Source organism: Puntigrus tetrazona, chromosome 24 (genome assembly GCF_018831695.1).
Source record: "Puntigrus tetrazona isolate hp1 chromosome 24, ASM1883169v1, whole genome shotgun sequence".
Lineage (NCBI taxonomy): Eukaryota > Metazoa > Chordata > Actinopteri > Cypriniformes > Cyprinidae > Puntigrus > Puntigrus tetrazona.
The window spans coordinates 21,142,727-21,168,670 of record NC_056722.1 but is presented as its reverse complement, the minus strand read 5'-3'; the positions used below and the strand labels follow the sequence as shown (position 1 = coordinate 21,168,670).

Genomic DNA, 25,944 nt, shown 5'->3' with positions numbered 1-25,944 from the left:
GGTTTCGTGGAACACAAAAGGAGATATTTATATTACGACTGAAAGTTCAAGCTGTTCTTTTCCATGCAATAAAAGGGGTGTTCCATGCGCATACACTCCTATGTTGAGACTGTGTCTTATTAACTAGACACTGTTAGGTTCTCATCCACTTTCATTTTGCGTGCTTAAGTGCTCCATACGAGAAAGAAAGGGTTTGGAACAAAAATGAGGGAGACTAAATGTAACAAACTGTTTATTTTTGGCTGAACTGTCCCTTTAATACTGAAATAGAAGGTGAACTGAACAGTGTTCTTGGGAAGCAGATGGTTGAAAGGCTTTATTGTTCTTTGATGTTTCTCTACAGTCGTGAAAGGGGGGGAAAATTTTTTTTTGCAAAAAAAATTCCGTGAGTGAGGTTGCCTCTCAGAGAGCCTGTGGCATAATGCAGTCTTGTTCAAGCGGCACGCATGTGTCAAAGAGGGGAGAAGGGGGAGAGAGACAGAGATAGAGGATGAAAGAGAGAGAGAGAGAGAGAGATTCTGACTGAATTCATTATTAGAGGCTCAAGGAGCAGCAGGTAAAAAGGTCCCCAGCCTTTTCCATTTAAAATAAAACCAGATTTGAAAAATACTATAAATGTCCAGATGTCTGTTACTTTAACTCTACATTCGCCCATAACAGTGAATTTCTTAATGAAATGATTTATGCAAATTATAGAACTTCCGGTAGAAAAGCCCCTCCCACTTTTGGGTGTTTTGTGCAATCAAATGATGATTTATGATCTTGTTGATGTGTGACTCTCTCTCTCATTTAGTACCTGCTTCCACTTTCACACTCGATGTCTAATCAACCTTCTTTCCTACACACACAAACCAGTCAGTATAATGCAAAGAATAATAGCGAAAAGATCAGCGTATGTGTTTACAAAGCAGTCTGGTTAAAATCACACCAGGTTATCAGCTGCTCTCTCTAAATGATGACACATTCTCAGTTGGTTTTCCGAAGGATTTAGGAGTATTGACATTTTTCTTTGACACTTGCATGGCAAAAGGTCAGACTCGGGCTGCAGCACCACATCTGGAATATATGAGGCCTGAGGCTGTGGAGAACTTCTCCAGAAGATCCCTCACAACAAGTCTCCTTCTCAGCTCTGTCATTGTATTGCTTGAGTTTGAGGTTTTCCTTTTGTCTAGCTTGTATGTTTAGCGTAAAGCTCGGATGGAGTCTTTCAGATATAGTGGGGGATCCTTTCATTTAGCACAAAGAGCCGGCAGAAGAATGGTTTGTCTGCTTTGCTTTTTAGAGCTTTAAATGGGGTGGTAAATGTTTTCTCTGCAGCGGGAATGCCTCGGCGTCTTTATTGCAGTGTTTTAGACCTCCCTCGGATGAGTCCGGCCTTTTGTGATGTTGCAGTTCTTTATTTTTGGTGGTTTGAGTGTTCAGCTTTATGTGGTAGATGCCAAAGATTCACTCAAGTCCCAGAAGACACATATGGCACTGTTGGTAGACTCTGGATAACACCCAACAGCCAAACATGTGCCATACATTCGCAATGAATCATGAAGAAACTCTTCTCAATGGTGCTTTCTAAGTTTTCGAGTTCTTGGGTGATCTGGGGTGAACAGTGTTTGTCTTTCATCTTGCTTCGTTAACCATAATGAAACCGTTTGTTCAAGTTTACTTAACCCAGCTGTTGCTGAGGTATCTTCCAAAGAGTTGAAGGGCGAATCTGGTATTTTACAAGGGTCAAATCTCATAGGAACGAAGACCAATGATGTGAGTTTGGTCGCATAGCCAAGTGAAACAGATTGAATTTCAAATATTAGCTTCTTTTTTGTGGGTCGAAAAACAATGTTTAATGTGACACGTTCTCTGTAATCTCAAATTTCTCTAGTTCAATATTTTAAAGAAGTATTTAAACATCGATTTTTTTAAAAAAGTTTGAACTTCTTTTTTTTTTGTTAACAGTATTGTGTATGTTTTCTACCCCATACAGCAGAACCTGTGGATGTCCTAAAAGTATTAGAATTCCCCACTGTCCCAGAAGGAGTACAGAAAACTTCAGGATTTTGCACAAACCGAAGAGCATCACAGCCGGACACGGCCTACAAAATTGGCAAGAATGCCCAGATCAGTGCCCCAACCAAGCAGCTTTTCCCAGGTAAGCTGAACCCCATGAACATGTCTCCATATCCTGCCTACGTTTAAATGTGCCCTTTGTTGTGGTTGCCAAGGCTTTTGACAGCAGATGCCATCCCTGATTGTGCAGGGCCATGTTTCACTCAGACGCCTGTATTGTTAAGCGGCAGGAGAACTTGGCCGAAATCTTTTGACCACAGCATGGCTTGTCTGCTCAGTTGCATAATAAATTAACAGAAATTTTTAAAGCAAAAGTTCACTCAAAAATGAAGCCTCATGTCATTCCAAATTCCTTTTTTATTTTCTTGCATCACAGAAGATGATGTTGTGCAGAATGTTCAAGCCGTTCTTTTATGTACCAATAAAAATTAATCAATGAACCCCAATAAAAAATACCCCATACAAATTGTCCTCTGAGTTTTATGATAGGTTTAAGATGCATTATGTAATCGGAATGAGGTTTTAAAGTTGCAGATGTTTCTTTATACGGTGGAAAAGAGATGCATGTTTATTACTTGTTAATATCTGTTCAGCCTATATAATGCCATATATCTGGTGTTTATTATCGAGTTCATTGCGTCACTCATTTTTAGAGGGATATTAAAAGGTCTGATTAAATACATCTTGCAATGATAAATTGTAAGTACATTTTTATGGTTTTCAAATTTTGTCAAAAAAATAAAAATAAAATAAATGTAATTAAAGAACTGCAAATTAAACTTATTTATTAAATCCAGAAAATGTTTTACAGATGACAAATTAGTCGCAAAATAAAAAAAAGGCAAATCAAATAAACATTTTGTTTACATAATATTTGTATGTATAACTATGCAGATACATGTAAATGTTTTCTAAATAAATGCTGTATGTGTGTATTTATACATACATAATAAATATACACAGAACACACACGTAGAAAGAACTTATTTTGCATGTAAATAATCATTCAGCAGCATTAGTTTAAATATAATTTTAAAATAAAAAAGTAAATAAATTACTTGTCAAGCTGACAAATAAATATAAATATTATATCTGTTTAATCCATGGTTAAGATTTTACAGAATTGAGTATTTATTTATTATTTTAATAACCAATTCTTTCCATTATTATGTTTTCAGTTTCAACATCACAATTAGCTAATTTAATGGTGTTCAAAATCCCGATGAACCGTTCACTGAGCTTGTTTTCTGTTTGCACTGTTTTCTAGATGGTGTGTTCCCTGAAGACTTTTCCATCCTAACCACCATCAAGCCCAAAGCTGGAATCCAGTCCTTTCTTTTGTCCATCTACAACGAGAAAGGCGTCCAGCAACTAGGCGTGGAGGTGGGCCGCTCACCTGTCTTCCTGTACGAGGATCAGACAGGCAAGCCTGCCCCGGAGGATTACCCCCTGTTCCGCTCCCTCAACCTGGCCGACGGAAAGTAAGTCACAAAACACAAAGCTGAATGTACAGCAGCCTTTTTTAGGCTGTTTAGATCCATCCTCAGAGACAGAGACTGAGACTGACTCCAGACAGGGTCAGACAGAGGTCAGTCATCAGCAGGAAGTCATTTGTTGCCAGGCTGGAGTTTTACGCTGTAGTCCTGAGCGATCATATGTGGAGGAAGATATTTCTGTTTTAGAGTCATTTCGGTTGACGAGAGTTAACAAGTAGACAAATCAGAATTTCAGGTGTCTGTTGAAGCATTAGTTACGTGTGATTTCTTCTGTGAGGCGAGCCAGAGGAGATCTCATTGTGACTCTGGATTGATGGAGTGAAGCAGACAGGGCCGTAGGTGATCTGACCTCGGCAGTGATCTTTCGGGGTACTGTTATTTTAGAAAGATGGAAAGTTGGATCCATTGGGGCAGATGCATGACCTCAGAAATTAACCTCTTGTATAACATCATTAGGAAGCTCTTACTAACATTAAGATATGTTTATGCAAGCTTGTTTCTGTCTCAAAGTAAAAAAATATATATAGAGAGAGAGAAATAAGACAAAAGGTCACTACAAGTCATAAGGTCACAGTTATGAAAAAAAAGATATATTGTTACAGTTCTGAGAAATAAATACAGAATTATAAGATCAGTCACATTATGAGATACAATAATGATAAAAAAACAATAATAGAAAAAAGTAATGTAGTTTTAATTATGAAATGAAATCACATTATGAGGTATGAAGTCACAGTTTTGAGGAATAAAGTCACATTTGCAAGATAAAAATTCACATTATGAAATATAAATTCATATTTGTATTAAAAAGGCTCATATTGTGAGACGTAAGAGTAAAAAAATTACGAGATAAAAGGTCAAAAGGTCATATTGCAATATATATATATATAGTCACAGCTGTAAGAAATAGTGACAGTTGTGAAAAAAAAAATCACTATTATTTTTTTTAGGTCAAAAATGGAAACATGCTTTCTTAAAAAAATATGATTGTATTATAATGTGCATTAAACATTTCAAATGCTTGTTATTGTTCTGACACCCCTTTAGCCTTAATTTGACATCCTAAAAATAAAGCGGTTAAATTAATTGACAGCAATAGACATGCTTTGTCTTATTAGGCTTTAAAGAGGCTTTATTGTAGGTATCAGTTCAGTGGGGTGTTTTGCTGTAAAAACAGCAATATTTCCATGAGGGATTATAGTGCTTATGTTGATTATAGTGCTGATGAGGATTTCAGGTTAAATGCACCTTAATTGGGCTAATTCTGTCATTCCAGTTCTCCCATGCAGGAAGAATTATGGTTAAAAGTGGCTTTTAAAAATCATTTGTACAGCTAAACAGATTAGCTTTCACATTTATTTGAATACAACATTCATATGCTTTTGTGGTTTATCTTCCTCAGAGACATAAAATTACAGTTGGTCATAATGATGAAAATGTGATTAATTTTGTTAAATTCTGTTATTTACAATATTTACAATAAATTGTGTTGTTTACACCATTATAGTCAGAAAGTGCAATGATGTGTTGTCAGCATAATACATGAAAATGGCATTGCATTTGGCAAGTTCCCAGGATGTTTCAATGCCTAAAGGTGCGATATTGTGGTTTTGCATCATATCACATCTATCATTCATTCACATAATAGCTCTTAACTATGTAAATTGTATTCTGTTAGCAGCTACATTATCCAGAAATGTTGGTCTCCAGACACATTAAAGCTTGTCTCGAATCAAGTTTGCCAAGTACTTTAAAGGCACAAGCCAGAATAAAGGTTTTTCTTTCTAATGAAGTGGATTATGGGAAATTGATCACCCTTGTGGGTGCCATTGATACGCCTTTGAAATCTCGCTGTGGCTTCTTACCGCAAACCTGTCCAAAAGCTTCAGTGTTTTGACTCTACAGTTTAGTTTCTCAGCTGTACCTTCCTGACACACACTTTTTACAATGTTCACTGTGTCTGTCATGCTGAATAACTCACAGGGGGGATTTGGTCTAGAGTTTAATGAGTTTAATCCAGTGTTAAACAAGGCCAAAGTTTGAAGGCTGGAATGTGGTCCACTCCGGAATGTTATATCTCAAGAATGAAGGCAAATTGTCTGAGGTTTTAAAGTAAGGCACGTCTCACGTGTGGCGGCCTTTAACCATTTGGTGGTATTGTAATTAGCTACTCTTCCTGTTCATCACAGGTGGCATCGTGTAGGCATTAGCGTTGAGAAGAAGACTGTGACCATCATTGTCGACTGCAAGAAGAAGCTGACAAAGCCCTTGGGCAGGAGTGACCAAGCTGGTATTGACACCAATGGTATAACCGTTTTTGGAACCAGGATCCTGGATGAGGAAGCGTTTGAGGTAAAGCTGTATTCATTGCATTAATGCACTACACTGGTGTTGGCCTGATGGTGCGATCAAGTCTACATTGACATTTATTTAATGCATCAAACATTTTAAACATTTTAAGAACAACATCTGTTCATTTGAGAAAAGGAGAGCAAGAGCTCAGGCTCCGGGGGTCTCCACATGCTTTTTTCAGCCCATGTAATGACAAATAAAACTAGTACGGGGGAGAAATAAACAGCCTTGTAAATACAAAAAAGGTCCTGCTGAGAAGTTTTGGACTGCGAATAAGATACGGTATTTCCTTTTGTCCATCTAGTAGATTAAATGGCCTTGCGTGCATTACTTCTAGAGTATTTAACCCTCAGAAACTCACCTTAGCGAAATTTCAACACAATCGTTTGAAAAATCTGATGAAAAACTCATTCAGTACTATATTTAAACCTTGTGTTGTTACAAGCCTGTATAACTTTTTTCGGTGGTACACAAAAGGAGATATTTTGAAGAACGTTGGTAACCAGTTTCGGTTGCCATTGAATTCCATTATAATTTTGTCCATAAACCAGGAGTCAATGGGAACAGAACTGCTTTGTTAGGATTCTTCAAAAAATCTTTTTTTTGTTAATCCACAAATCAAAGAATGGTTTGGAATTACATGAAGGGGGAAAAAAAGTTGGTTGGCTGGTTTTAGCTGGTTTAAACTAGTCAAGCTGGTCATCCATCTTGACCAAGCTGGTGTTCAGCTGGTTTTAGCTGGTTAGTCAGCTGGTCTCCCAGCCTAAAACTAGACCAGCTAAAGAAGTTGTCAAACCAGCCTGCTAAACCAGCTATGACCAGGTTGGAAGACCAGCTCAAACCAGTCAACCAGGGGTCTGTTTCTCAAAGCATAGTTAGCTAACTATGGTCATTAATTCCACTGAACTCTACTGGTAACTACAGAACCATAGTTGTTTTTATTAACTATGTTCCAGCTTAGATTGGTTTCAATTGGTTTTTTTTCAGGAGCAGGAATAGATTTACATACTGAGCATCCCAGCATGCTAAAGTCATGCTAAATGTGGTGACTGCCTGTTTAAATTTGCAGTTTTGAAATTTGCAAGTGGCCTAATTGCAAAGACTAATTGCAATTTCATGAGTCTCTGAGGGTTTTACAACTCTACAGTATAGTTCAAACTAGAGCTCGAGGGATGCTATGTAGGCCTTTACATTGTTTGCCACAAGTTAGATATTTGCCTTAGCATCCCATTCATTATTGTTTTTTATAGCTCCATGAGAAAAATCTCTATGGAAACCTGTCATAATAATTTTTATATGTAGCATTATGGTATACAAAGTCTTTGTTATCTTTAGCCTAATGTGGCCTTTGTTGTTAATTTCCACTTTAGCAATATATGCACTTTGGTGTAAGTTGTTTAGAAGACTATGAGTATAAATGTATCTTCTCCACATACTAAAAATGCTAAATTCTGTAGATTTGAATACTATGAGAGATCAGTTCCGTAATGGCAGAGGTGAAAATATGTCCCTCTGGACAAGAGCTTGCTAAGGATAAGACAGACAAGCCTTGTGTCACTGTTTACCTTTAAGTGGTCGGGTTTTCCCCTCGCTTCCTGTTATGAAGGCTTCTTTCACCTTGTAATTAAAGCTACTCAAAGCCTGAGGAGTCCTCTTCATGCCCAGATTGCTCAGCCGAGGCTTTCATTCGGCATGGTTAATGTTGTACATTCAGTACAGAGCAACTATAGTATATGCATCGTCATAAACAAAGAACCTGAGTATATTTATTTGGTGGTTTATGGTATTGAAGTGTAGATAATTGAATAAAATATGGGTAATTTGACCATGCAGCACCAAACCATTTTATTTAAAGACCGGAAGACATTAGAAAGAAAGTATAGCAAACACTTCATGAATGCAAACTATTAGAAATGTTCACAGTCATTACTGTGTGTTATGATACTCTGCGACATATATAAATAGATATGCTTAGCAACTTCTTTTTGTGCTTTTCAACTACTCTGTTTTGGTGCAGAAGTGTAGCTTGTGTCTGTTAGGACCATCAGGCACTGCTGTTTCACAGCATTATGAGTGCATTTGTTCTCTTAAAAGTCACAGTTGAGTCAGAGTGGAATGTGCAGGGTCAGAATGAGTTAAAGCTGTAAATAATGACGTACAATGGGCCGATTGACAGGTGATATTGAAATGCTTTGCTTTTTGGTAAGGAGGAGGGCTTGGGTGTGTGTTTACCCATGTAGTGGAGAGTGAATTTAGTGGGGGATGCCTCATATTGTTGCCAAATTACTTTAATGCATACTTTTAATTAGGACTTCTTGTTAGCATGATGATGTTGTAATATTTAATTGACCCTTATTTTTTGGGATGTTCTAAATTTAGTTTATGTTACCTGATTACTTTTTTTTTTTTTTTTTTTGGGATCATACATTAAAAGTTTTTTTTTACTCTTTGGGGATCTCAAAATTAAAAACAAACTAATAATTTAAAAAATTACAGTATTTGCATGCGTGAGGTTACATAGACATTAAATATTAAGTTTTGAAGTTGATGTATTCGTTGGGCCTATCTAAAACATTTGTTGATTATTTAACTTTGATTTTTGTGTTGTTTTACCATGTGAAGTACTTAAGTTAATGAGCAATAAAAGATATTGAGGCCATGAATTAAGAAATAATTAGAAATAATAAGAAATCATTTTCACAAATTATTTGTTTTATCATGATCGTGACTAAAATGAGTAAACACACAAATAAAACAACAATAAATTGTAGATTTTTTTTTTTAATAATTATTATGTTGTGGCCATAACATCTATGTTATATTTCACGTGTCATGAATGGAGCTCCATATACCTGCAACTTCTTTTGATTGATTTCTCTAGATTTGTATGTAATATTGTTGGACTATGAAGTATAAATGCAGTCAAATGTTAAGGTGGTTGCCAAAAGTGAATTTAAAACCTGACAGTTTCATATATATATATATATATATATATATATATATATATATATATATATATATATATATATATATATATATATATATAAAAGCTATGAGAGGTATGCCCAGTATTTTGATTTGGCGTGTCATTTGGGATTTGTGTAGTTGGAAACACAGACTTCTCTGTGCGTGAGTGTGAACACTATGACTGTTCCCACTGTATGACTACTTCTGAAGTGTATTTTGGGAAATATGGAGGAAATACCTGGTCAGACCCATATGAGCGACATCTCTTACTAACTTTGAATGAATCAATGCTTTGTAGAGCCTCTAAAGAAGCCTTTGATTTAGAAGAGTTTGAAAGTGTACAATGTGCTATATTTGCAGGACAGTGGCCCACAAAAAGGATATGAGATGACATAGTGTTTTTTTTTTTGTTTCTTTTTTTTACCGTACTTAGTTCTACATAGCTCATTTATGTCTCATAATGAATAAGAACCTTTCTTCATCCAGCAGGGTTCCTCATATCTATTGCTCCTCAACCAAATCAATTTGCCAGGTTGCTATCTTAATTACTATATTGTCTGTGAGGTGAGGAAATAGCGTCGACCGCAGCTAATAGTCTTGGGTGTGTTGTCGGGTTGCTTGGTTCATGGCTCTAGGCTTGAGTACATCAAAGTTCACTACTCCTTTTGTTTCCGATTTGGTGTTCGCCACCATTGGCTCTCTCAGTTCTGTAATTAGAGCAGTTAAGTACAATTAAATGACTGAGGAAAACTGACCAAATTCTCTCATGTTGTAAAGCTGAGGCGTTATGGCGCTTAATGACAGGTTTCCTACTGTGCTACGTTGCTATTTGAACAGTTTACTGTATGCTCATGCTGGGGGTCTGCATCTTAAATAGTGTTTCACACACCGTTCCTTCAAGACAACCAACGTTTTTAGTACAAAGCTGAGATGTTTACGAATGACTCATGGGTCATTAGTAAAAAGGTGCTGAGTGATGCTATTGGTTCATGCTGTTTAAAGATGTTGAAATTTGCCTTAGCATTTTACCAGGGTTACAATGTTCTGTATCACAAACAGTTGTTAGGACTGTTCAATAGAGAGAAACCTGCTGTAAATTGCACATAAAACTTAATTTAAATTTAACGCTATATGGGGTATAAATCCAAGGAGTGGTGATTTTTTTAATTCTGAGGAATTTAATTCTTATTCCATTGCAGAAACAAGCTTCTATACTAGTCAGATATAATTGCATTACTGTAAATCACTGGGTGGCCTTAATTTTTCTACATTATTTACTTAAGTCTGTTTGAATTGATTCAGTTTTAGTCTTAGACAAGGATTTCATGCATGTTTTAATCAGAATAAGCTTTGCAGGGTCCAGGGAGTTGTTAAAGGTGTGTGGGTGACAAATGAGGTAATATGTGTCACTTTTATTCAGCCGTTGGCTTGATCTCTCTGTTTTCCCCCAATCTTGGCACCAGACTGTAATGCCAAGCCTGGTTTTTAGGGCCAATCCTGGCTTTCATGGTCTGGTAAATGTACTGTATGTAACAGAGCAACAGGTGATCAATGCAAACACAGCTTGGTGTTGCATGATTGCAGCAACTGTAAGGCAATTGTTTTTTTTTTGTTTGGTTTTTTGATGAATTCAGATTATTGTGCATGATTTAGATTAAATATTGAAATTATATAATACATAATTTTTTTCCTTTTTATGCTGATTCTTAAATATCAGCATATACAACATATACTCTACATGCCATGTGAAAATCAACACAACCTGCAAATTTTTAGGTATTTGTTTTTAATGTAATGTACGCTGAGGCTATCAAGCTGCAAAATAATTATATAAGTGGTGCTATATTGTGTGCTATATTTCAAGTGTTTTGATAGCTTTGTGTAAGCAACAGATTGTAGTTTAACCTTAGTTTTACAACTGCTGGTAACATAAACATAACCAGATTTGTGATCTGAATACCACAGTCTCTTTCTTTCGTGAACCTTTTCAAACCCGATCAAGGGTGGGTGTAAAAATTTTCACTGAACAGTGACTTAAATTTCATCCTTTACCTCACACAAAGCTATCATGTGACTTAAGTCGTTAAGTGAGACTCTTGTCAATGTGAAGCTATTCTCATCCACTTTTATTATATTGAAAAGAAGGCTGGAATATTCTTCAAAAATTCGCATTTTGTGTACCACAGAAGAAAGAAAGTTATATGAATCAATGTGGGGGTGTGTTATATTCTTTTAAAGTCTTGTTTTGTTTTCATAAATCAAATAATAGCAGTATAAAAGGTGGTATTTTGTAATAAGGAGGTCAGGCATCCTCTACTTTACTCTGGGCACACCTGAGCATTTTGCTGTTTATACAGTTGAGTTTACAGAGAGCGGTGTAAAAATACACACACACACACACACACACACACACACACACACACACACACACACGCACACATGCCCCTAACAAGCCTGAGCCTGCTGTTTTTCTTTCGGGGTTGCCTTGCTGCTAAATCGCACAGTCTCTGTCTCTCTCTCTCTCTCTTTGTAACAGTGCCAAGGAAAGACCTCAGGTTCCAACACATCCCCCAGATCTACTTTTGGACTGTACTGTAAAAGTCATGCATGTCCCAGGTCAACCTGAATCATCCCAGCATCTAAAAAGATCTGGATCTGATCATTACAGCCCTTTAAAAAAAGGAACACCACATTTAAAAATATGCTAATATTCCAACCCCTCTAGAGTTAAATAATTGAGTTATTACAGTTTTTGAGTCCATTCAGCCGATCTCCATGTCTGGCAGTAGCACTTTTAGATGTAGCTTAGCATAGATCATTGAATCTGATTAGACCATTAGCATCACACTCCAAAATGACCGAAGAGTTTCGTAATTTTTCTGAAAAGTTGCGATTTTCTAGGCTGATATATCTATGAACTATATTCGTATCCAAGCGTAATAATCAAGAAACTTTATTATTATTATTACTTGCTGTTGTACCATGGCACAGTGATATCACAAGAAATATTAGAAGGGACAACTTTTAAATAGGAAACCTATTAAAAGTCTTATTTAAAAAAAAAAAGCGTCATGTTCCTTTAAAAAACATGTGGCCTAAAAGTGCACAAATGTAACCACTTAAATCAAAATACAGTCAATTATGTCTTTAATCATCCAGTTCTCGATCATAATGCAGAATGAATGTATGCTATTGACACAACAATGGCGAAAAAACAGATTTCACTCATTTGGAAGACTATGCATGTGTTTTATATAAATATGTGTTTAAAGCGTTGTTGATCAGAAGGTTTTATGTATTGTTGCCTAAGCATTGTTAGGCAGGCAGCATTTTATATGAGAGGAAACTTCCTGTGTGGGTTTCTATTACCAGGTGTTTCATGATGAAACACGTTTTATTTACCTGCTTATAAAACAGCCATTTCCTGACTTACGTTCCTCGTTGTGAAAGTTGTTGTCTTGCGATTCTGAAACTACATGTATTTCCTGCAGCACTAGAGCAGGATAAGATGAGTTTGTTATTTTTTTCATGCAGAAAATATTACGTGTGTGTGTCTCTGTATTTTTGGCACATATACCTAATGCCATTCATCCCCTCAGGGTGATATCCAACAACTGCTGATTGTGGCCGACCCTAAAGCAGCTTACGACTACTGTGAACACTACAGCCCAGACTGTGATGTCCCACATAAGGACACACTACAAGCACAGGAGCCCGGAGAGGAGGTTAGTAAAGACCTTTTATGCTGACCAGCAGAGCATATGGTCTTTCCTGCAGTGTCCAACAGACCAAAGGTTTTCTGGAAGTCTGGCACATTGTTGATACTTTTGAATAGTAAAATGATTAGATTAAGTATGTCATCAAAACTGAGAAATAACGTGCAAGTACAGGAATTATGTTGTGGCCAACAATGGTACAAATCAATACTGCATTTTAAATTAAAGTCATACTTTGTTGCATTATTATTATTATTATTATTATTATTTTTTGCATAGAAAACTAGCAATTATAATATAATATAATATAATATAATATAATATAATATTTTTTATTATTTACATTATTATTATATTTATTTAATCAGAGATAGAAATATTCATTATAAAAGGAAATTTGCTACAAAGATAATAATTTTTGTTCAAACATTTGGGGTTGTAAAGTTACTTAGTAAAAATACAGTAGAAAATACAGTAAAAGCAGTAGCAATGTCAAAAATGATTACAGATTAAAATAACTGTTTTCTACTTTAATATATTTTAATGTAATTTATTCCAGTGATGCAAAGTCCATAAAAACATAACAGGTCAAAAGTCACCCACACCTTGACACTTCTGACCCCTGTTACAACTCCAAACACAGACAGCACATGCAAGTTGTTTTAACCCATTACATCCTGCGGAAACAGGGAGAGGGTCATTTCCTGTTATGGGAGAAATCAATAACCCTCTTTCTCACATCTTGACTGGGCGAGCATGTGTGAGATGCTCTGCTCATAAATCACCCTCGCCCTGGCTGAACAGTGTCCTACTCAACGCTGAATGATCACCAGCCACGGAAGAGGGCCAGATCATCAGCGCAGCGGCTGTTTTATGAGCTCTTATGCTGTATGAGGATTAACATATACTTGTATTTGATGGATGAAGCCCTGGAGAGCCAGACTCAGTGGTTTATCGGCCTTCCTGCTGCTCTAACAGACGTTATTTGCAGTGAAGGAACAGAGACTGAAAAACTGCTACTTAAAGAAGAAAAAAACATTCATTCATTAATCTGCCATAATTGATGAATGCACATAGAAATCCCCTTAAATGGCCAAATCTAACATTATCTTATTGTTAACATTAACCTAAATTTAATAAATCTAAACTCATGCCAGTTTTGGTGTACTAAAAGTACTTTGGTGTGTGTGTGTGTGTGAGTGTGTGTATAAAATCCCTTGTTCCAGCACAAGTTCCTATGTAACATGCATTTTAAAATGCATAATAAAATAATGATAATATGCTATGTATACGCTGTATAAAACCAGCTATACAGCAAATCTAACATCAAAGTATGTAATACACCTCCAAGGGTAGATTACATTCTACATGAGTTTTGTATGCTTTGCTAACCTTTCTCTCATCCTCTCCCTGTGTGCAGTACACAACTGCTGTTGAATACGGTGATTTATATGATTATTATGAGGGAGCGAACCCCACAGCGACAGACGAATATTCTGAGCCGCAGGTAAATGTAGGAAATATGTGATGTGTTTGTTATGTCAATCATGGGGTGGCCCCGCCCCCCTTTGCTTGACCTGGATAAATTACACGGGCAAAAGTATGTGGTGTGGGCTTTGTCTGGGCCAGTCAAGTTGTTCCACACCGTTGCCATGTGATGTTAGTATTTTAGTACGCCCTATACCACTGAAAATGTTTGTTTAAAGAGATTATAGGGTTGCATGCTAGATTTTAAGCACCTGTCATAAATTACACATAAATACACATACTTTTGCTCATGTAGTGTATGTTGTCTGTCTGTTTACAAACTGTACACCGGGTTTAATAAAAAATGGATGTTATGTGAATTTAAGAGGCAATTAGTGACCTTTTTTCAAACACGGGTTGCTTTGTTAAGTTTTAGGATAAGCCTAAAATGAACATGAACCTTTAGAAAATGGTTGTGCTGTTTAATAGCTTTGTAGATTCTTTGATAATGTTCAGAACAGCATTTATTTGAAATAAATTTTTTAAATACGATTTAAGGCACCCTTACTGAATAATTAAAGAAAATATGTACTTTTTTCTTACATCTTTTCCAGTTTATCCTAAAGCTAAGTAAGCCATGTTTGAAAAAATGTGAACCTATTTATCTTCTATCTCAGATGTTTTGATGTGTTGTGTCTTTTTCCCCTTCACCATAACGTTCTTCCAGAGAGTGAGACGTAGTGTCTCCATGAAAACGAAGAGGACAAGAAAGTCCCCTAAATCTTTTTCCAAACCATATAAGTACCAGGAGAAACAGGCTAAAAAGTTAGCACCTAAGAAGAAGAGATATGGATACCAACCACCGTCACCAAGACAAGCCATTCTAGGGGTAATAGTAAAAGCGTAGCTCATGTCAGAACCCATCAAGATCTCTCTTTCGTTGAGGGAAATCTCTGATGATAGTCTGAGCGTTCCGTCCACCCCCTTTCCCTAGGTGCTGTCCTCGTGGATCCAGCCTGTAACGCTTGTGGATCTCCTTGAACTGTGTTAATTCCTCCTTTCTTATCTTCTTCCTCTTTTCTTCTCACTTTGAAACTGCTATAGCCTAACAATGTAGACGGAGAGTACTATACAGACAGTGAACTTGACTACGGAACAGTAGATGCTTCAAAAACTCAGTCTCCTGTCGCAACCACTGGACCAAACCAGGTAATCATTTGATTATATAATATGACGATAGGGCGACTAAAATGTGGGACAGAATGGGCAAAAATCCAGGAGCGTGTATGACGAGGAAGTATTTGATGTGAAATGATAAACACAAAACAATTCATGGCAATTGTTCTGTGTTTTCCGTCTCTGGGACTGTCCGCGCAAGGGATCTGTTTTATCCAACAACATAAAGCTGATATTATAAACCGCCAAGTTCTAAATTTAGCCAATCCACTTCCTGTGATGTTTTCCGGGCCGAAACTTTGAACATGTCTTGAATATCAAATAGATATTTTTCAGTGGATTGCCATGCAACTGGTTTCTGTTGTGGCATTTCAGCTTTCTGTTTTGTATATCAATGATATTTAAGGCTGCGTTTAAGAAAAATAAGCAATGTATTAATGTTCAAAACTTATATACATTTAAATTGCCCCTATTATAGTTTATGAAAGGTTCATATTTTGGTTTTGGGAGTCCCTGATATGCATGCAAGGTCAAAAAATACTTTCATTGTCTTGTAATATGCATTAATTTTTACCTTGCTCAACAACTCCCAAACGATTTTCTCAACAATTAATTTTTTCAAAGCTCTCCTTTGTCCTGCAGTGATTGGTCTGAATGGTCTCTTTATGCCTGTAATGCCCGATAAAAGAGCTATTTTACCGCTGAAAAAGCAGCACCTAGTGGCAATGAAAGAATTAGCATTTTCATTCAGACCAACATGTGGTGGGCAATATGCTAACATGAAACAGCTTGGGATTCATTTTAAAACAGACTCATTTCAATGATTCAGAATTGACTTTTTTTTTTTCGAGAGAAAATGACTTTATACACAGTACACTTGCAGATTTGAAACTTTGCAGGATGTTTGCATGAAAGGTAATATTTAAAATCCATAATAGGGGCACTTTAAAGCAGTGAATTGATCACACAGCTAATTGAAAATTATATATGTTTGTCTTTTTTGGCTGGAGTTTTGGAATTGGTTGCTTAAGTGTTGCCCATTTTCTAGCCCTAATAATCATTGAGAATATAGCAAGTCCCATTCCGTACATTTCCCTCAGTAAGTGACCCAAGTATGTGGACATTTCATAAAGAAACAAAACAATCATCCCTGATTTATTCTGGTTGAATAGTTCTGGCTCTAGCTATCAGAACAATATTCAACTTTTTCACAGATGTAATTACTTGGTGGTTCTACATGATGTTTATGTTGGATATTACAAACACATTATAAGTGAAGGCGTGTTTATTCTCAAATTAAATTTGGTTAGAAATGTCTAAATGCCCCTTGTGCTAGATTTTCAGTTTTGAAATAAACACTGGTGTCCCTATTTTTTATGGTTATGTACTAAAGCATACCGTAAATCTTGGCTGTTGTAATGAAATGCAGAGTCATACTTTTACAATTTGATGTGTTCCTGCATTTGATTACATAATTAATGCAATAGTTTGTGTAATTGAAAACACGGTAGAGTCATTTCAAACTTATGTCATTTATTCCTGTCTTCTTTTTTCACCCCTAAACATAATTAAACTTTACCATTATGTTTATGTGGAAAAAAGACCGGAATATCCCAGTCTACAATAGACTTATATGTTTGATTACTTATTAAATATGTAAAAATAATGCCTTTTAATAATAAAGTTAACACTTTATTTGTCCCTCTGCAAGTAACACAAAAATGCCTGCCAAATTAGAACAGATTAAACATTTTTCAATCTAATTTGTATTTAACAGTATTTTGAGATCAGCACTGCTTTTATCAATCATAACTGTTAAACATAAATGCATCTTTATAAATGTGCATTCCCGATTATATCTGTCCATTACTGTAATGTGCACCTTAAATTGTCATCTCATCATACATCCAAATCCTCCAATCCAACTCAAATCATCTAATATATTTCCATTGAATGGGACTAAGAAGTGTTATCTTGTTGCTGCCCAAAATTGATATACTATAAATATTTCTCATGCAATTAATTTTGCTCCTGCTTTGCATTAGATACAGTAGTATTTGCTTTAACTGCTTAACTAACATCCATCTTCCCTCCATTGCTTGAACTCCCTTCCCCACCGGCCGCCCGCATTGCTTGGGTATAATAAGGCTATGGAAGAGGAAGTTTTCAGTGACTATGTCACTGAGACAGCCCAGGCTGGTCTGGATCCGACCGCTGCCCCAGAAGCCGTGCTGCCCAGCGGCACCGCCGACCCCGTCGGAGTGGACGCGTATGACTTTAAGGAGTATGATCTTAAGGAATATGATGTGACTGGGCTTGACAAAAAGCAATATGAGTATGGGGCGTACGATGAGTTTGGCAATGTGGCTCCAAACCCTACGTCCAATTACGAGGACAGTTTCGGTCCAGGGGTTGCCGCCGAAACCGACATTGCTGAAACAGAAGTGACGTCGGACGTAAGTATTGACCCTCAAACGAGGGTGTCCACCAGCACTCAGATTGTAGGATATGGGAATCTAGCATGCACTGTTGGCTTTGTAGTGCACTATTTTGCATGGGTTCCAATCTTTTTTGTTTGTTTGTTGTTTTGGTTTATACTAATCTGAATTGCAGTTCTTCCTCTTGTTCATGTTGGTTTCCTCTCCCTGTGTACGACTGATCACATCGATCATATAGATCACTTACATGCACTCTCTCATACCAACTGCAGTTTGAACTCTCTGACTGTCAGCACCTTATCTCCCATATTGCCCCGGGATATGGCAATTACCCCATACCACAGACCCAGCTGTCTGTTCAGACACTCCTTTCTCCTCCTCCACCCCCTTAAGAAGCTCATACTAGTACTTGTGTCTTACAGCCCACATGAGCAAAAGTTTGACTTTATCAGATCCTGTCCACTACACTGCCGTTTACACACTTTCCATCTTGTTAATCTTAGACAGATTAACGTTATGAATTTAGCGTCACACTTTAGTTTGGGAACCAATTCTCACTATTAACTATGACTTTTGCCTCAATAAGCTGCTTTAATAGTTACATTTAGAAATGTGGTTCAGCTGAGGAATCTAAAATTTGGTCCTGCAGAAAAAGTCAATATGCTAATAATATGCATGATAATAAGCAACTTGTTAAAAGTTAGAATTGGTCCTTGAAGTGTTTCCAAATGTAGCATCTATCTATCTATCTATCTATCTATCTATCTATCTATCTATCTATCTATCTATCTATCTTTTCAATCTGTTGTTCTCTCTATATTATCTGTAGCTCTGTCTGTCTGTCTTTCTTTTGTTTGGTCTAAGCTCTGTTGTATGTTTGCAGTTGGGTGTTGGTGCTGGTCTGGGTCAGAAAGGAGAAAAAGGAGAACCTGCAGTGATTGAGCCGGTGAGTGAAAAGCGAATTCTGGGCATTCGTCATCCTGGGAACAATATTAAGATTAGATTATAAATATTCATTTATTAATTTGATGCTGTAATCTTTTCTGTTCAGTTTGTTTTATTCTGGTTTTGTCGTGACTCGTAGGGAATGCTGATTGAAGGACCTGCTGGACCACATGGACCTGCTGTAAGTTACCTGCATTTTTTGTAATATGCAATATTAAACCGAAATGAGTTTTTTAAAAGTCTAACATCTTTTGTTAAATGGGTCAGCATCGTTGTGCTCTAGTCTGTCCGTTTATTCAATTTTATTTTTGTCTTTAGGGTCTTCCAGGCCCTCCTGGTTTACAAGGCCCCCCTGGTTCAGCCGGAGATCCTGGTGACAGGGTAAAATTTGTTTCAGTCTTTGACTCCAGGCTATGTTTACTTATGACGAGCACAGGTATTTGTAGAGTATTAGCAAGCTTTGGTTAAGGCTTAGGACTCAATCTTTTGTCATATTTAATCATTGAAAAGAACAATAAACAGTGATTAAATGGGTAAAAGAGGCATGTCAAGTGATATCTGTGATAAACATAATGAGACACAGGCTAGGCTAGAGAAAAACTGGTGTGCTAAGCAAGAAATGCTTAAAAAAACAGTCTGGCTTTAGTAAACCGCAAGACCACATGAAAATGTGTCAGTAAACAAAACATAATGCTAATTTATACTGAACAGGGTCATGGCAGATTCCTGACCCTGAGGGCACTTTTACACCCTCTCTGACACATCTAGTTTCAAATGCGAAACGCTGATTAGCTTTTTTTAGATACACAGTTTAAAGCAAGTTAATGTTCCCCGATGATGAACTGCAGTAATTCACGTTATTTCAGAATGAGAAGTCATTGTTCAGTGGGAAAATGTCTGATCAAATGCAGCATGTTATCTATTTCTGTGTGCAAAATACAACCATTGCTCACAAAAACATCTGTTTGAGGATAATTACCATTACAAACTCCCAAAATAACTAAAAAAATGTGTCTGATGTAAGGTTGTGTTGTGGGTATTGCACGTCTATGTAAATCCACACGCTACAGAACAACACACGCTAGAATGCTAATGAGGAAACTAAATAAATAGTTTGTATCAGAATATAATGTAAACACCAATGCAATTCATTTTCACACAGTGAAAATAAGCTTATATTGTTTAGATAGAAATAATTGTTGCACATTAATATCCCCCTGTGCTCATGAGACAGAAAAGGAAAAACAGTGTGTTTAAAATAGACAGGTTCACTAAAGGTTAATGGAAGTGAGAGGGTCTCTCTATCTCTGTCCGATCCCCCTCCTTTTCTCAATCCTGTCTTGGCATTCCCTTACCTGTGTGTTGTCAAGTTAAGAAGTGTCAGATTACTGATATATCCCGTTTCTCTTTCTCTCCCACCGATTCCTGCTTCCGCAGGGTCCTCCTGGGCGTGCTGGTCTTCCCGGAGCGGATGGCTTGCCAGGACCCCCTGGTACTATGCTGATGCTGCCAGTAAGACCCCTAAATCCACCAAATATCCTTGCAGATCTTTCCAGCCCATTCTGCACATCCGTTTCATGCTTGTGTTCAGCAATATCACATACATGAAAACAACTATAACAAACCTGTTTAGAATATATGATTGTGTAGTGACTTTTAAAATATGTTTGTTTTTAGTAATGTGTATAATAATATAGTAATAGTAATAGTATAGTATATTGTGTTATACCTAATAGGGATATATATCTGAAAATAACCACTGCATACTTCACTTCTTTAGAGCATGTTATTTTGCTTTTTTCAGAAGTACAGAAAATCCTAATTAAATTAATCAGAATGTCGTTTTTTTGTTTGATTCACTTACTATTTATAGTTTATAGCTGTAAAATTAAAATAATGGTTGCGTGTTTCACTTCTTTACAGCATATTGTGTCATATCATTGTAAATCCTAATTTCATTTCATGATATGAATTTGCTGTATACTATAGTAAAGTACAGTATAAAGTGTTATATGATGGTCAAATTCTTTAGAGCATATAGTTGTTTAGCAGTTTCCAAAAGTAATGAAAATACTATCTAAATTCTAATTAAATACTCACAAGATTGCTTCATGTTATTCGATTGACTTAATATTTATATTGTAGGATACTGCATGTAAATGATAATAATGAATACTCTGTTCGTGTTTGACAGTTCCGGTTTGGGGGTGACGGGGAAAAGGGTCCAGTGGTGTCGGCTCAGGAGGCCCAGGCTCAGGCCATTCTCTCTCAGGCCAGGGTGAGTACGAGAAGTCAAGAGCCAAATGGCCCTCGAGCTTCACCCAGCTGTTTGCTGAGGGGGAGGTGGGGTGCTCTTGACTGTTTGTAGGGAAGAGGTGGGGCGGTAGGTCACAGGGTGGGGAGGGGATTCGCTCCGGCCTTGTTTGCGCTAAAACAAGAGTGAAACGGAGCAGCACAGGCACCTTTGACTCATGTGGAGCGACTAGTTAAAAATACTATCAAGGTTCACGACCCGCAGGAGGGCGACCCGACAGGTGCTGCAGATTAGTGCTCAGATCTCTCCTTGACAAATGCATGGACCGCCCCCTCCTTCTCTGGCTGAGGGGGGTATGTCTGCCAATTATTGTATATGTTTGATGATATTTCGGTGATTTTGTTTTTTTTGGTTTGTTTTCACAGCTCGCTATGAGAGGTCCGCCAGGTCCAATGGGTCTCACTGGAAGATCTGGCCCGGTGGTGAGTTTCAGTGACCCCATGACTTCCCGATCAGAGTTTTACTGACTGAAAATCAGAGCAATGCAATTTAATGAATACATATTCATTAAATATAACACAACAGCATCGAACTAACACTGGACCAGGTAACTAGATTAAGAACAGACTTGTTGAAACACACGCCAAGAAATTATCCTTCTCCGATGACACCAAACTAATGAAAAAAACCTTAAAAAAGCGTTTGAGAAGTGAAAACCTCAGCCGTGTCATGTCATACTTATCCTATGTGACTGATTGAGCATTAAATGAGTGGTGGGAATTTAAGAGAGACTTTGAAATCATAATCTTTTTTTAAGAAAAGAACACAGCTACTGTTTAATGGCCAGTTGGGAACCCTTAGATGTGTCTTTTAAAAAGCAGACGAATGAGAATCTTCCAGTTTCCAAATGGTTGCTTATAACAGGGTGTACTTTTAGGAATAAATGCAAAGCTCAACTCTCAAATTATCTATGAAATCAGTTTGAAAAAAAACTAGGACAGTCTGTCTGGAATAGCAGCAATTTCAAAATCAACAGTTTCTTTTCTAAGTATTCTGCTTCATGTGGTATGGTGCTTAAAAAACAGCTCATTCCCTAAAGTAAAGTGCAATAACTACTTTAAACAAATCCAACTTAGTATGTCAACTAAATTTATTCAGGGCTTATTTTGATTTTCTGGGTAAGTGAAGATCAGGAATTGTATATGCTGTGAAATATTGCCACCTGCTGTTTCTTTGTATATAGTGCAGATATTTCAATCTTTTCTTTATGTTATGTTGTTTTGGTTTAGTCTTGGTCTAATATATCTCTCTCTCTGGTCACAACCACATCCAGGGTCTTCCAGGAGCTACTGGGCTGAAGGGAGAGAGTGGAGATCATGGTCCTCAGGTACGACAAAGCATTTCTCACCCCTAAAAGTTTAATTATCTGACTAATTATCTACTTACTTAATCATATATCTTTCCACCATAGGGTCCTAGGGGTATCCAAGGCCCACCGGGGCAAATGGGAAAACCTGGCAAGAGAGTAAGATATTTCTCTATATTTTTAACATGCATAAAAGTTTATTAACTGTTGCTTTCACTTGAATGAGTCAGTTAGCATATGGACGCATAATCATCATATCTGTGACAGGGTCGTGCTGGAGCCGATGGGGCCCGTGGAATGCCCGGAGAACCCGGATCTAAGGTACGAGACATACTCTCAGCCACGTATATGCCACATAGTACATATTATTATATTGCTTGAATGGTTTACTTTATCGTCTTCTCAGGGTGACAGAGGTTTTGATGGGCTTCCGGGTCTGCCCGGTGAGAAGGGACACAGGGTGAGTATGAATATGTATTGTCAAAACAAAATATGTACTTGTAAAAGAATTCACAAAAAAATTCTATTGTAGAATTAATTTGTATAATTCAATTTAGAAATGCAGTAAAACCAGAGTAAATAATCAGGAATGTCTAGAAGAGGTTTTGAAAAGTAGATTGAGACATTAAAAAAAATAAAAAAATAAAAATTCAGCTTAATTGCTAAATTGCGACTCATACGATTTTGACCAAGGTAACTATATTGTTTATAAAATAAAATATGGACAATTCTAATGAATATAATAAAAATGACATATATTGATTGCCACAAACAAGATAAGGCGTAGTTTAGTCTTAAATACGCTGATTTGTAACAAGCTGAATTATTATTTTACCTAGTCCACATAATCCTTTTTTTTTTTTTTTTTTGGTAATTTAGAATTTTCTTTATGATTTTTCATTTATTATCTTATTTCCAAACATCTCTGCATAATAACTTTTAAATAATTTTCATTTACAAATATTAATTATTAGCATTATCAACTTGACATTGACTTATAACGTAGATTGCTATGGATTAGCATTTTTATATTTAACAACATTTTGATTTATTTGCATTGACTGTTAAAGCGGCAGTCCGTAACTTTTTATGTTCAAAATTTTACGAAATTTATATAATATCAAGAACATCATGAATCCATTTTCCAAACCGTGTTTTGGCTTGTCCTAAATCACCAGGGTAGAATAAGTGTTTATATTCAGACTATTTAGAGTAGTTAGTGTAGGTACCGCTGCGGAGTAGTGTGTGATTCGCCATAGACATAAACAGAGAGAAGTAGATCCGGCTGCAATGTTCTTCCGCAAGACAGTTGTTTTTGTTAACCGCTAGAGCACCAGACTGCAGACTGCAGCAGTAATACCGTGATTTTTACATTTTTTATAAATAATATTAGGTGTTTAGATAAAATGTTCATTTTCAACAGCAACAAAATTTTTTTACCCCCTTAGTGTACACAAAAACGTCAAACAAACAAAATTAGCTGACAATTTTGTTCTTCCTACTAAACATATATAAGAAATAATGATACAGATAAGAACCATGAGCTCTTCCCATGTGAAATTAAGAGTCTGCTTTGGAAACTTTACAGTAGGGATTCTCCAGCCTTTTCCCATGTCAACACAGGTAATAATTATAGGATCCAAAATGGCTCCCTAGATCACTTTCAAGCAAAGGTGAAATGATTATATATTAAGTTGGATGTAATAAAATATGACGCTACCTGTCTGTCTTTTTCTGACAGGGTGAGAACGGCCCTTCTGGTCCCCCTGGACCTTCTGGAGAGGACGGACCAAGGGTAAGTGCTTTTCTGAATCACCTGTAGGGGAAAAAATGTCCTTCTTATCATTTCATTGTTTCAGCTATTAGAATAACCATATCCTCTTCACTTCTTTCTCCTTTACAGGGAGAAGATGGAGAGATTGGACCAAGAGGACTTGCTGGTGAGAGTGTAAGTGTGTCCCACCTTGTACTATTATTTTTATTTTTTTTGGTCTTATTTCCAGTTTCCCACCAGGGGGCAGAGTCACTCAACAGCCTATTAGGATTCCTATTAAAATTCAGAAGAGAATACTTGCTCTTTTTAATCAGAACCTTCTCATTTCTTTTTATCTCAGGGGCCGCGAGGTCTGCTCGGCCCAAGAGGCCCTCCTGGACCTCCTGGACAACCTGTAAGGGGTTTTAATTTATAATCTTGTGGATCTGATGCTGATTGCTCGCTTCTAATCTTTCACAATTGATTTCTGCAGGGCATCGCTGGTGTTGATGGTCCACAGGGTCCCAAAGGAAACATGGTAAGACATATATATCTCGTAAACATGGCGTTTTGATGATAAAATCAGCGTTGGGGATGCTGATAATACTTGTTGAGCGAGTCTCTGTGGGTTTTAGACGTGTTTTGGTCTTTTTGTATTTGTGCAAGAACTACTGTCAAATTTCTTACTGCCACAGTGACATCACGACAGACGATTAAACCTTGTTAGCTTAGAATTTTGCTTCGAATTCGAAACATCTTTTGTTTTTCTAACCAAATTATGACTAAAAAAAACAGTTAATCAATTTAAGTTATGACTCCTCAGATATATTTAAGAGCTTTTTAACAGAACTAAAATGATAAGTAAAACTATAGTTAGCAGAAGCCACATAAACACATACAGTAGTTAACACTGAGGCAAATTTTCTGTCAAATATGAGCACAGACGTTCTAAAGCTAACAAGGTATACGAGTAGCCATTTTCTGTGTTCACATCAGCAAGTAAAGCCTATGTTAACCCACACAGAGATATATGATATAGCTGGTGATCTGTGATGCTGGGGGCGCAGCTGACATGTATCATCAATTTCTGTTGAACAGGGACCCCAGGGAGAGCCAGGCCCTCCTGGTCAACAGGGAATCCCAGGAACACAGGTGAGAACATATACACACACACACACACACACACACACACTGAATCTCAGAGGATTTACTGCAAGGTTTCAGTATAGTTTCTACCCTCTGCAAGGTTTCAGTATAGTTTACAGTTTGGTTGACTTTGTATAAAGCAATCCCAAGTCGTCTTATTTGTCATTTTCTTTTTATATTGAGGTTTCCTTGGGAAGTGTCACAGAATTTAATAAAAATAAAGAAAAAAAAATTAATTAAAGTAATGCTAATTTAAAGTAATGCTGGTCAAGAAAGTATGGTAACTGTGTGTTAACAAAAATAAAAAGTAAAAACAACAACAACAACAACAAAAAAGACTACAATAATTAATAATTAACTCCATAAGAAATAATACATATATAGTGTAGCCTAAATAGTTAAACTCATTGCTATGCCTGCTATCATTTTTACTTCCGAACGACTCTAAAGCTCAGAGGGCACGGTGAAATTATTTGAAATATTTCTGTAAGCCTCTGCTGGGCTCAGAGGAAGTGGGCAGCTGAAAGCATCTCATTCATAACGCCCCACCTGCAGCGGTCGAATCAGAGCACTGAGCTCAAATTTCCCTGGAGTGAACTCCTGGTCAGCACATATACAAATACACTGAATCAGCCACTGTAAACACACACACACAGTAAACACCCGTGTGTATGCACACACACCCGAGCACACTGTGCAAACACGAGTGACCCTGCCAACACACACACAGGTACAATACAATAAGTCCATTATTGGGTGTAAGTCATCAGTTTGGACTCCTCTCTACAACACACCTTCCCCTCTATCTCC

General features: G+C 36.9%; 1 protein-coding gene across 1 annotated transcript in view; it reads left to right on the top strand.

The window, feature by feature from the left end:
- Window positions 1-25,944, top strand: part of col11a1a (collagen, type XI, alpha 1a) — a 61,673-nt gene that overhangs the window by 2,240 nt on the left and 33,489 nt on the right. The window contains exons 2-23 of the mRNA XM_043225744.1: window positions 1,976-2,140; window positions 3,326-3,539; window positions 5,744-5,906; window positions 12,473-12,598; window positions 14,010-14,096; window positions 15,161-15,265; window positions 17,380-17,688; window positions 18,554-18,616; window positions 18,755-18,796; window positions 18,934-18,996; window positions 20,053-20,127; window positions 20,810-20,893; window positions 21,295-21,351; window positions 22,203-22,256; window positions 22,341-22,394; window positions 22,503-22,556; window positions 22,642-22,695; window positions 23,977-24,030; window positions 24,139-24,183; window positions 24,350-24,403; window positions 24,482-24,526; window positions 25,087-25,140. Of these exons, the coding sequence (XP_043081679.1) occupies window positions 1,976-2,140; window positions 3,326-3,539; window positions 5,744-5,906; window positions 12,473-12,598; window positions 14,010-14,096; window positions 15,161-15,265; window positions 17,380-17,688; window positions 18,554-18,616; window positions 18,755-18,796; window positions 18,934-18,996; window positions 20,053-20,127; window positions 20,810-20,893; window positions 21,295-21,351; window positions 22,203-22,256; window positions 22,341-22,394; window positions 22,503-22,556; window positions 22,642-22,695; window positions 23,977-24,030; window positions 24,139-24,183; window positions 24,350-24,403; window positions 24,482-24,526; window positions 25,087-25,140 (2,021 nt within the window). The remainder of the gene's footprint in view (window positions 1-1,975; window positions 2,141-3,325; window positions 3,540-5,743; window positions 5,907-12,472; window positions 12,599-14,009; window positions 14,097-15,160; window positions 15,266-17,379; window positions 17,689-18,553; window positions 18,617-18,754; window positions 18,797-18,933; window positions 18,997-20,052; window positions 20,128-20,809; window positions 20,894-21,294; window positions 21,352-22,202; window positions 22,257-22,340; window positions 22,395-22,502; window positions 22,557-22,641; window positions 22,696-23,976; window positions 24,031-24,138; window positions 24,184-24,349; window positions 24,404-24,481; window positions 24,527-25,086; window positions 25,141-25,944) is intronic.